The sequence below is a fragment of the Cetorhinus maximus genome, chromosome 10 (assembly GCF_964194155.1).
Source record: "Cetorhinus maximus chromosome 10, sCetMax3.hap1.1, whole genome shotgun sequence".
Taxonomy (NCBI): Eukaryota; Metazoa; Chordata; class Chondrichthyes; order Lamniformes; family Cetorhinidae; genus Cetorhinus; species Cetorhinus maximus.
Window position 1 is genome coordinate 45,593,900 of NC_135888.1, and position 12,053 is coordinate 45,605,952.

Consider the following 12,053-nt stretch of genomic DNA (forward strand, 5'->3'; position numbering starts at 1 on the left):
TTGAATGCCCTCCCTTTTATTTTTTGAACAAGGACTAAGTAACACAGATGAATTTAATCCATGTTAAAAATTCTGTTCCGTTCCAAAGAAGTCATATTGAACTCGAAACGTTCACTGTTTCTCTCTCCACAGGTGCTTCCAGCCCTGCTGAGTTTTTCCAGCATTTTCTGACATTTCCTTTGCTTTTCTTTGAATAATACCATGGAATCTATTAGGTCCACCTGAGAGAACAGACAGGACTTTGGTTGAATGTCTCAGCCGAAAGACAGCACCTCGGACAATGCGGCATTCCCTCAGCAATGCATGAGTGCCAGCCTTGATTTTGTGCTATGCTGGAAATAGGATGATGCCCCATTAAAGAAAAAATTTGAAAGTGCCACAAAGGTAGACAGAACTTTTATTTTTTAATTACAAAGCATTATTAATTTCATTCATTTCAAACGAATTTGACATGAAATTTTGCAAACGATAACATTATTGAAGGTCCAGATCCTGAGACCTGCTTGAAAGGTCATGAGAAAAAGTACTTAGCAAAGTCAGCAAGGCCAGCGTTTGTTGCCCATCCCTAATTGCCCTTGAACTAAGCAGCTTGCCACACCTTTTCAGAGGACATTTAAGAGTCAACCACACTACCTGGGTCTGGGGTAAGGACATTAGTGAACCAGATGGGTTTTTATGTCAATTGACAACAGTTTCATGGTCACTATTACTGAGACTAGCTTTTCAATTTCAGATTATTAATTGAAATTAAACACCACCAACTGCCGTGGTGGGATTTGAACCCTTGTCCCCAGAACATTAGCATGGACCTCTAGATTATTAGTCCAGTGACATTATCACTACGCCATCATCTCTCCCTAAAGTACAGCACATGTACTGTCATATGGCATCTGTTGAAGTAATGGTTAGTTTGAAGTAACCAAGTAGTGCTGCTGCTCAATAAGGGTTTCAATAGAGCAAATAAGGTGATTGGCAAAAGAACCAAAGGCAACATAAGAAAAAACTGTTTTAACACAGTGGTTAGGATTTGGAATGCACTGTCTGAGATTGTGATGGAGGCAGCTTCAATTGTGGCTTTCAAAAGAGAATTAGATAATTACCTGAATGGAGTAAAACTGCAGGGCTACGGGTAAAGGTGGGGGAGCAGCACTAGTTAAGTTGCTCTTGCAGAGAACCAGCATTGGACACAATGGGCCAAGTGGCCTCCTCCTGTGCTGTAACTGTTCTATGATGAGGAAAAACCATTTCCATTAGAAGGAGGGTTGATAGCCAGATTTAAATAATTGGAAAAGAATTAGAGAGGAGATGAGAATTTTCTTTTAAAACTGAGTTGTGATCTAGATTGCACTGCCTGAAAAGGTAGTGGAAGCGAATTTAATAGTAACTTTCAAATGAAGAATTGGTAAATACTTGAAGAAGATAACATTTAGAGAAAAAGCAGGATATTGGAACTACTTGGATAGCTCTTTCAAAGAACCAGCACAGGAATGCTGGGCTGAATGGCCTCCTTTGAAGCATGCTGCTACTGGAGTTTCTGTTTATTGTTTGGCTAGGGTGAACTCTGACCATATATAAGCATGGCTTTCACAGCTGACAGGCCAAGTGATTTGTAAATCAGGAACCAAGTTCAGAAAAGCAGAAGCAAATATTTTAGACAAAAACAGAATTACCTGGAAAAACTCAGCAGGTCTGGCAGCATCGGTGGAGAAGAAATCAGTTAACGTTTCGAGCCTTCATGGCCCTTCGGCAGAACTGAAGCATAGTTAGGAGAAAGGAGAAATATAAACTGGTTTAAGGTGGTGGTGGGGGGGGGGGGGGGGGGGAGAGAGAGAGAGAGATGTTGAGGGTGTGGTGATTGTGGAGATAAGCAAGCCGTGATAGGAGCAGATAATCAAAAGATGTCACAGACAAAAGGATCAAAGAGGTGTTGAAGGTGGTGATATTTGTCTAAGAAAAGTGCTAATTAAGAATGGAAGACAGGACATTCAAAGTACAGCTCTAGTGGGGGTGGGGTGGAAAAGACTAACAAGGTTTTAGTTTTAGATTTAAAAATAATGGAAATAGGTGGGGAAAGAAGAATCTATATAAATTATTGAAAAAAAAGGGGGGGGAGAAACGGGGTGGGGATGGGGGGAGGGGGAGTTTAAGATCTAAAGTTGTTGAATTCAATATTTTAATATTTAAATATCAAATATTTTAGTTCTGGTTAATAAGAACAGAAGTCTCGATTGATGGAGACAATGTCTGATTCAATTTCGAACAGAAACAATGCATTTGCTATTGCAAAACAGCTGTTGATATTAGAGGGGAGAAAAAAATACTAGCAATGTAGCATTGATAAAATGAGATAAAAAGCAATGTCGATGATTTCTTGTTCTGTGCCTCTTCCGCTGCAGCTTCTGGAATGGAAGGATTCTGATTGAATTTAATCATTGTGACTTAAGAGAGAAGGCGATTTCGAGACAAGCCAACTCCTGTTTTTTATTGGTCAGGACTCCCATAGCTTTGTAGCTCCCACTGGTCATCCAATATGGGAGTTCGACAGGAGGGAGGTAGAAGTAAGTGTTTGGCAGAGAGTACTCGCCCTGAATACCAAGAAAGAGAGTAGTGTTACTAGACAGGCATTGAACAAGGAATGTTTATCCATGTAATTGAAGCCACAGGTTTCTACATGCAGCAATTAACTGACAGCTTTTCTTCTCATACTGCATTTTTTCTATTCCTCTTTTTGCCAACTTCCTCCCCTCCCTGCCTGAAAGAATCAACTCCTTGCTGAGGTGCAGTTCCATGTGTCTGGCCAACAATGCTACCTCACCCAAGTGTTCACGTGAAAACCTAGACGGCAAATATTGGTCAGCTATATGACCATGTGGAGCATCACACCAAGCCCCAATTCTGCCCTCCTTGGATATTCTCTCAATCCTGCGGGAAGGTTCAAAGATAACAAACAGGATTGGAGACCCTTGCTGATTTTTCCTCACCTAGGGAACTGAAGTGACTTGCGGCATCCCTATCTCTGCCCTGGGCTAAAATAAATTAACTCAACACAAACTAACCATTGACTTTCCACATCTGTACCTCTCAGCCACTCGCAGATTTGATCAGCTGTGCTATTAAAGGAGTTTAAATTTACATTTTACATAATTATAAAAAATTTTAGACTAAACAATGAAACAAGACTGCTCTAAACTCAGGCATGACTTTGTCAGCAGATTTTAAAGATGCATTTCAATTAACAATGCATTGTGCAATGTTTGTAACAAATGCATTAAGGTGTTCATGTAAAATTCTTTTATCTGCTATCTTAGAGGTGTTAATTAGTTAACAGGGTGGTTTTGTTAAATAGTGCTGCATGATAATGTCTCACAAGGGACCCCTCTCCCTCTCTTTTCACTCAAAGGTTACTGGCTTTACTTCCTACTCCTTCTGGAGATAGACTATCCCCATGTTACACATGATCATTCTTTCACAACGTCTAGTCACGATCTTTTCGGTCTGTTTCTATGAACATTTTCCAGGCAGTCACAACCCCATCAACGTATCCTGTAACTCCCCAATAATGTCACTGAATCATTACTGCACTGCTGATGGCCCCTCGGCCCTTTGTATCCATGCTGGCTCTCTGCAAGATCAACTCACCTTGTCCCACTCCCCCCTGTAGCGCTGCCAAAATTTTTCTCTTCAGGTAATTATCTAATTCCTTTTTCAAATCCACAATTGAACCTGCCTCCACCACACTTTAAGACAGCGCATTCCAGATCTGAACCATCACTTGTGTAAAAAGTTTTCTTCTCATGTCGCCTTTGGTTTGTTTTCTGTTCACATTAAATCAGTGGTTCGCGATCCTTCCACCAATGGGAACAGTTTCCCTATATACCTTGTCCAGACCCCTCATTATTTTAAAAACCTCTATCAAATCTCCTCTTAACCTTCCCTTCTCTAAGGAGAAAAGTCCCAGCTTCTCCAATCTATGTAACTGAAGTCACTCAAATGGCTCTGCAATTTCCACCGTTACTTCCCTCAGTGCCCTCAGATGCCTCTGGTCTACTCCTGGTGATTTCTTAACTTTAAATGTAGCCAGCCTTTCCAATACCTAATCCCTCAGATTACACAGCAACAGTGGCCATATCAAGGATCACAGCTCTGTATACATAGCGCCAATCTTGAGAGTTGTATTATCTTCTAAGCTGTTACTTTGTGCAAGGTAAACTGAAGGCTGTCTTACCGCTTTGAAAGGACAGTGACACGGGAGTCCGTATGTATATAGCGGTTCTGGGCAGTTTTCTCCGGGTGGGATCGCCTCATCCAGCAGTTGACAGACATCGTCGTAAACACAACTTCCAATTTCTTCAACACATGGAATTTTCACCCACATTCCAGCAACTTCCTTATGCACCGTTATATTAACCTGTCGATCAACAACAACTTGCATTTATGTAACATCTTTAACAAAGTAAAATGTCTCAAGGTGCTTTAGAGGATTATCAAACAAAATTTGACACTGAGCCATCTAAGGCAATATTAGGGCAGATGACCAAAGGCTTGGCGAAAGAGGTAGGTTTTAGGGAACATCTTAAAGGAGGAAAGAGAGATGGAGGTTTAGAGAGGGAATTCCAGATTTAAGGATCTAGGCTGCTGAAGGTGAAGCAATGAAAATCAAGGATGAAGAAGCAATTAGAATTGGTGGAGTACAAATATCTGAGAGAGTCGTAGGGCTGGAGGACGTTACAGACATCGCAGTGGAGGTGTTAGAGGTGTCAAGGCCATGGACGAGTTTGAAAATAAGAATGAGGATTTTAAAATTGAGGGAGCCAATGTATTTCAGCAAGCACTGGAGTGATGGGAATGGGACTCGGTGCAAGTTAGGCTATGGGCAGTGGAGGCTTGGATGAGCTCAAGTTTATGGAGGATGGAAGGTGCAGGGCTGGGCAGGATAACATCGTTACTCATAACCTCAACAATTCCAAAGCCACAGATGAGGGTTTCAGCAGGGGCAGGGTGTAGGAGCGATTCTGCCAGTTGTGAGGTATAGGATGGATTCTTACCGTTAAAGGTGCTGCAAGGATAACGGCGGAGGAACCTGCAGCACTGGCTTTAAGATCCCCAGGAATGCTGATTGGATCTGGTTGGATTGAAAGAGACTTGAGCACTGCGGGTTCCTTTGCACTTCCACAATTAGCCCAGGAGAAGGAGGCAGGACTTAGAACCTGAAAAACAGCAGACAATGCAAATGTGTGAGAGGTGAAAAAATGTCTGCCACCTTTGAACCTGTCATTGCACAAGGTGGCCAATGGCAGGTTTAGTCATTCTCTCACCTGAACTACTGTTTCTATTTCATTAACACTTCTGTGAAACCCAATACCAGAACACACACCTACGAGAGTGTTACTGCCTCTCCAACTGTGCAGGGGTCCCTCAGTACTGCCCTGACAGTGTAGGGTTTCCTCAGTACTGCCTCTCTGACAGTGCAGGGCTCCCTCAGTCCTGCCCCTGACAGTACAGGGCTCCCTCCGTGCTCCCCTGACAATATAGGGCTCCCTCTGTGCTCCCCTGACAGTACAGGGCTCCCTCCGTGCTCCCCTGACAGTACAGGGCTCCCTCCGTGCTCCCCTGACAGTACAGGGCTCCCTCCGTGCTCCCCTGACAGTACAGGGCTCCCTCCGTGCTCCCCTGACAGTACAGGGCTCCCTCCGTGCTCCCCTGACAGTACAGGGCTCCCTCCGTGCTCCCCTGACAGTACAGGGCTCCCTCCGTGCTCCCCTGACAGTACAGGGCTCCCTCCGTGCTCCCCTGACAGTACAGGGCTCCCTCCGTGCTCCCCTGACAGTACAGGGCTCCCTCCGTGCTCCCCTGACAGTACAGGGCTCCCTCCGTGCTCCCCTGACAGTACAGGGCTCCCTCCGTGCTCCCCTGACAGTACAGGGCTCCCTCCGTGCTCCCCTGACAGTACGGGGCTCCCTCCGTGCTCCCCTGACAGTACAGGGCTCCCTCCGTGCTCCCCTGACAGTACGGGGCTCCCTCCGTGCTCCCCTGACAGTACGGGGCTCCCTCCGTGCTCCCCTGACAGTACGGGGCTCCCTCCGTGCTCCCCTGACAGTACGGGGCTCCCTCCGTGCTCCCCTGACAGTACGGGGCTCCCTCCGTGCTCCCCTGACAGTACAGGGCTCCCTCCGTGCTCCCCTGACAGTAAGGGGCTCCCTCCGTGCTCCCCTGACAGTACGGGGCTCCCTCCGTGCTCCCCTGACAGTACGGGGCTCCCTCCGTGCTCCCCTGACAGTACGGGGCTCCCTCCGTGCTCCCCTGACAGTAAGGGGCTCCCTCCGTGCTCCCCTGACGGTACGGGGCTCCCTCCGTGCTCCCCTGACAGTAAGGGGCTCCCTCCGTGCTCCCCTGACAGTAAGGGGCTCCCTCCGTGCTCCCCTGACAGTAAGGGGCTCCCTCCGTGCTCCCCTGACAGTAAGGGGCTCCCTCCGTGCTCCCCTGACAGTACGGGGCTCCCTCCGTGCTCCCCTGACAGTACGGGGCTCCCTCCGTGCTCCCCTGACAGTACAGGGCTCCCTCAATTCTGCCTCTGGCAGTGCAGTGCTTCCTCAGTACAGCTTGTTGACAGTGTGGTGCTCCCTCAGTACTGAGCCTAGGACAGTGCAGTGCTCCCTCAGTATTATATACCTACCACAGACGTGGGTGGAATTGGTATTAACTGGTGAGCAACATTGAAATCATATTCACTTATCTCCCCTGCGCTCACTGACCTACAGTGGCTCCTGTTCCGGCAACACATCTATTTTAAAATTCTCATCCCTGTTTTCAAATGTCTCCATGGCCTAACCCTCCCTATCTCTGTAACTCCCTCCAGCCCCACAACCCTCGGAGATATCTGTGCTCCTCTGATTCTGATTTCTTGAGCATTCCTGATTTTAAACGCTCCATCATTGGCGGCTGTGCCTTCAGCTGCCTGATCCCTAAACTCTGCAATTGTCTTCCTAATCCTATTCATTCGTTTCCTCCTTTAAGACTTTTTTCTTAAAACCTACACCCTTGACTAAGCTTTTGGTCAAGTGCCCTATATCTCCTTGGTATAAAATTATGTCTGATAAATCTCCTGTCAGGAACCTTAAGGCATTTTATTGCGCAAAGGTGCTATATAGATGCAAGTTGTTGTTGTTGTCCTGAAACAGCAATTTGTGCCGACTGTGCCTGACCAGAGAAACGTACAAGGACCTACCAGCCGTGGGTTCCTATCGTTTGACGTCCGGGCGTGGAATGTCTTCCCTTTGTCGGCTTGAGATGTAGAGCCCCATCCCAAACAAATAAGGAATGCAAAAATGACCTTCATTGCACTGATCCCTGTATTAAAGATCTATGAGGAAGAATGCACAGCTGGAAACCTGGCACGAAAAGTGAACGAAAAGGCTAGTTACGTCAATATCCCTGTAAAACGTAGCAAATCCCAAGAATTGCCCGCAGACAGTATTTGGGTGAGCCTTTGCAAACACCAACGCGGAACACTAAGTAAAACATTCAGACTGTCTGCCCAGCAGTCAGGAGGTGGTGGTTACAAATAACCACAAACAAGGATTCTAGAGAGAGCAGGAGGAGGAACTCTTTCTGCATAAAGTACTGGTGCAGATACACTCCTTCGCCCTCTGTGGACAGGAGGGCCATATATCTAAAATGCCCAAAGTACTGTTTAGATCTCAGTCAGAGCGTTTTGTCTCGGTGTAGCCACCATACTTTAGGAAGGCTCATAGGATAATCATAGAAATGCACAGCACACAGGGAGGCCATTTGGCCCATCATTTCAGTGCTGGCCAACAAAGAGCAAACCAGCTGAATCCCACTTTCCAGCTCTTGGTCCGTAGCCCTGTAGATTACAGCACCTCAGGTGCATATCCAAGTACATTTTAAATGCAATAAGGGTTTCTGCCTCTACCACCCTTTCAGGCAATGAGCTCCAGACCCCCACCAGCCTGGGTGAAAATGTTTCTCCCCTCCAATCCTTGTACTAATTAGTTTAAATTTATGACTCCTGGTTATTGTTTTCTCTGCTAGGGGAAATAAGTCCTTCCTATCCACTTAATCTAGGACCCTCATGATTTTATACACCTCATTCAGTTCCGCTGTTCCAAAGTAAATAACCCCGGTCTATTAATCAGTTTTGCAAAATGTTTGAAAAGCTAAAAGGTCAAAAAGGTCCTGCCTTCAGCTGTCCTGGGCCCTAAGATCTGGAATACATATGCTAAACCTCCTGCGGAAGAAATAGGCACCAAGGAACGCATTAAAGTAGGAAAGAGAGTTTCCTACTTTAATGCGCTCCTTGGTGCCTATTTCTTTGACCAAGCTTTTGGTCATTTGCCTTAACATCAAATTAAGCTTCATAACCCTCCACTGAAGAGTCTTGGACATTTTATTACAGTAAAAGATTCATATAAATACAAATTGTTGTTGTGACTAATTTAAGACAGAGTCCAAATTGAAGATTCTTAGAAACATGGCGACATGTGATTGTTCATATAGATCAGTGGTTCCGAAATTATTTTCCAATGTGATCCCATTCTATATGAGTTTTTATGATCTGCAGTGCACCGCCTGAAAGGACAGCGGAAACACATTTAATCATTTTCTAAAGCCAAATGAGAAATCTGTAAGTTTATGAGGAAAGAGCACAGGATTAGGATGAATTGGATAGCACTTTCAGAGAACCAGCACAGGGATGATGGGCTGAATGGCCTCCTTCTGTGCTGTATGATTCTACATGAAATACAGAAAAAGGACTATGAAAACCAGCATTCTTCTTTGTCCTGCCTCTCGCCAAGTGTCACTAATACCACCCCCTCCCCCCCACCCCACCCCCAAAACCACCGGAGTCTCCAGGAATTAAGGACTGATCTTCTGGACCCTGCTACACACAACTCAGAAGAAAAATCATTATAGCATTCAAAACATCCTATGTTTAATTGCATTTTCTTTGAATACTTAATGTTATAGAAATATTGGAGAAGTGAGGGAGAAAGGCTGTTTGGGAGGGCAGTTGGAGGTGGGTCATAATGTGATAAAACCTCCAGGAACATGTCCAACCAAAGTTGGCAACTGTAAGTCCCACTGTGTCTCTGTGTATCTTGCTGCCTTTCTTTTCCACTTTTACTGTGTTTCTGCCTTTGTTGCTGTCATATTTTTTGTTTCTCTCTCTGTTGCCTTCTAATACCTGTTGTCTCCTGTGTCTAATTCTTACTTGCTAATGTTTTGTCAATTTTCTCTTGGGGGATTTGGAATAAAGCAGAACATACACAGTGATGTGAAGATAGAGCCATAGACATTTATAGGTCATCAGCCACTGGGCAATCCAAAACTTATCCCACTTCACCACTTTTTTTAGAATCTTATGGTCTTAACCGTGTATTTTCCTGGGCTTGAAATATTTATACACTTTTCCCCCATTAAAAATGCAGTGCTCTCTGCTTCAGCTAAATCCTGTGGAAAAGCATTCCCCACTCTGTCTTAAAAACATCTCCTTACCTCTCTCCTCCTTTTGTTAATGACATACTCCTGTTGAGGCATGTTGATACCGTGCAAACATGCCCAATAAAGAGGCCTGGGGCTGAATTTTACGCTGATTGGGCGGGTGTGTGCCTGACCCGATTGGGTGTGAAATCGCGCGAAATGACATCGGGCGAGTGGCCCGACATCATCCCGCATTCGCGCGATATTTCGGTTGGCAGGCACACGCAAAAGTCAGAAGCGCACCCATTGACAATTAATAGGGCAAGTAAACCCATTAACGACACAATTGCCTGCCATTTTATGTAGCCCGTCCAACATTACGGTTGGCGGACGAGCGAATCGGCCAGGTAGCCTTTGCGATTTTCAACAAACCTCATCCACGGGTAGGCTGAGATTTCCGTGATGAAATAAAATATAAATAAATTTCTGTGGACAACATTTTCATAAGCTAAATTTTCAGGTGACTGATTATGATGCAGGGACACTTTTTTTCAGCTTTTGAAACCTTTATTTTTGCGGTTTCAGGTCTTCAGCTCCCTGAGGCAGTTCTCTGCCTTCAGGGAGCTTTCTGTCAGCGCTAGCCCACGTCCGCATTGATGTCATCGCCTGCCCTCTTCCCGCCCCCACCCCAGCAGCACTGAGGTTTCCAGCCCAGGTTTCACGTTGGCTGGCCGTTAATTGGCCAGCCAGTAAGAAATTGTGGTCAGCGGTCCGTTTCCCGGCTGATCCCCAGCCTGCCAATTGCGCCCACCCGCCAAGCTGAAAATTCAGGCCCTGGGGTTATAAATTGAGAATAAAACAAAGCAATTTCTGTATAAAGCAAAAATCTCTCTATATTTGCACATAGCAAAGGATGTCACAGTTGTGAAGAGGATACAGAGAAGGGAAAGCTGATGATACTCAGCCTTTATGTTCTTAGTTACCAGATTTTGGAGATTTGCACTAGATATTCTCTAGAGTTCAATATCAGCAACAACTTGCATTTATATAGCACCTTTAATGTAGTAAAATATCTCAAAGTGCTTCATAGAGGCATTATCAGAGCAAAAGTGACACATAAGCAAATATTAAAGCACGTGACCAAAAACTTGGTCAAAGAGGTGGGTTTTAGGGAGTGACTCAAAGGAGGACAGAGAGGTAGAGAGGCTCAAGAGAGGGAATTCCAGAGATTAGGGTCAAAGCTGGTCTCAGCTGCTAATGATAGGGTGATGAAAGTCAGGAGGAAGGGAGCGAGGTCATGGAGAGGTTTGAAAGTTAGGTTGAGAATTTTTAAATCGCGGTATTGCTGGATTGGGAGCCAGTGCAGGTCAGTGGGCACAGGGGTGAGGGGTGAATGATACTTGGTGTGAGTGTCCTGTAGGTAGATGTCACATGCTGTACTTATTTATTTTCTTTTCTGCCAGATATCTAGTTAGACAACAAACTGGACCAGGGATTGTGACATAGAATTCTAGTTCTGTAAACTAACTACTATAATCTGGAACAAAGCTAGTATATCTTCTCTCGCCTTGATGGAAGGCAAACTGAAAAGTATTCTACTTCAGCGAGACATTTCATTCCTTGAAAATGACAAACACAAACTCTGCTGAAGCTGTGAACAAAAATCCTGTATAAGGATATTATAAATTGAGAAAGCTCTGCTCAGGTAATATTGTAAAAACTGATACACTAGATCTGGACAGGGTCCAAGGGTCAGGACTTGAGAACCACAATGTTAGAGGAGGCAAGATTGCAGAGTTGAGGCAATGATCAGGTCAATTGCGATCTTATTGGATGGTGGAGCAGGCTTGAGGGGCTAAATGGCCTATTTTTGCTCCTACATATGAACAAAACTAGGATTGAAGTTTTTCAAATAATGCAGGGATTGTTTTCAGTTCCATTAGATAGATGGTTTGAAATGGACAGAGACAGTGGGGACAATTTGTAGCCAGACTTGCCTCTATACAATATCAGTGAATGCCAAATCAAGAGAGTTGATGGGAATTGGTCCTCAGGCCTCATCAGCCTTCCCGGCGAGAACTGGCGGTTGTCTGAATGGATATATCAATGTTGGGCCACCTGCATTTCCTGTAGCAGATTGAAGGTTAGTTCCTGGAGAGGTGGGAGATTCCAGCTGGTTCCAAGGGGAGGGGATCAATCGCGACTCCTGTGGAGCTGCCACTTTACACCAATTACCTCCTGGACAGAAGAGTTATACAGCCTGAAACCCATATTAGATACCCCTGAATCTCAATTTGTCAGTCTCTGATTTCCTTTGTAATTCAAACGCTAATCTTAACTACACTTTGTTCCATGGCTGAAATATCTTTCCCAGAGTGCTCAAATCTGCATGCAGTACTCCAACTGTGGCCTAATCAACATCTTGGATAAAGTTAGAATTATATTTTTACTCTCCTCAATTCACCTATGTGTGAAAGTCATTTGCTTGTTTATCCTTTTCCCCTCCTTTGTGCCCCCTGTCACCCCATATTTTTCTATTCCTCCACTCTGTGCACTGCCTACCCCCTGGCCTTCTGTGAAGTCTGGAGCTGTCAATCACAGTAACTCCCCTG

The 12,053-nt window shown here is 45.1% G+C and overlaps 1 protein-coding gene across 1 annotated transcript; it reads right to left on the bottom strand.

Moving 5' to 3' along the window:
• Positions 1-379: 379 nt before the first annotated feature.
• LOC144685646 (ganglioside GM2 activator-like) lies at positions 380-7,584 on the bottom strand. The gene is made up of 4 exons (XM_078550391.1): positions 7,226-7,584; positions 5,046-5,207; positions 4,226-4,408; positions 380-2,585 (listed from the first exon to the last, which is right to left on the bottom strand). The coding sequence occupies exons 1-4, from the start codon at positions 7,334-7,336 to the stop codon at positions 2,430-2,432; spliced, it is 612 nt and encodes a 203-aa protein (XP_078406517.1). The 5' UTR covers positions 7,337-7,584; the 3' UTR covers positions 380-2,429.
• Between the last annotated feature and the right edge of the window lie 4,469 nt (positions 7,585-12,053).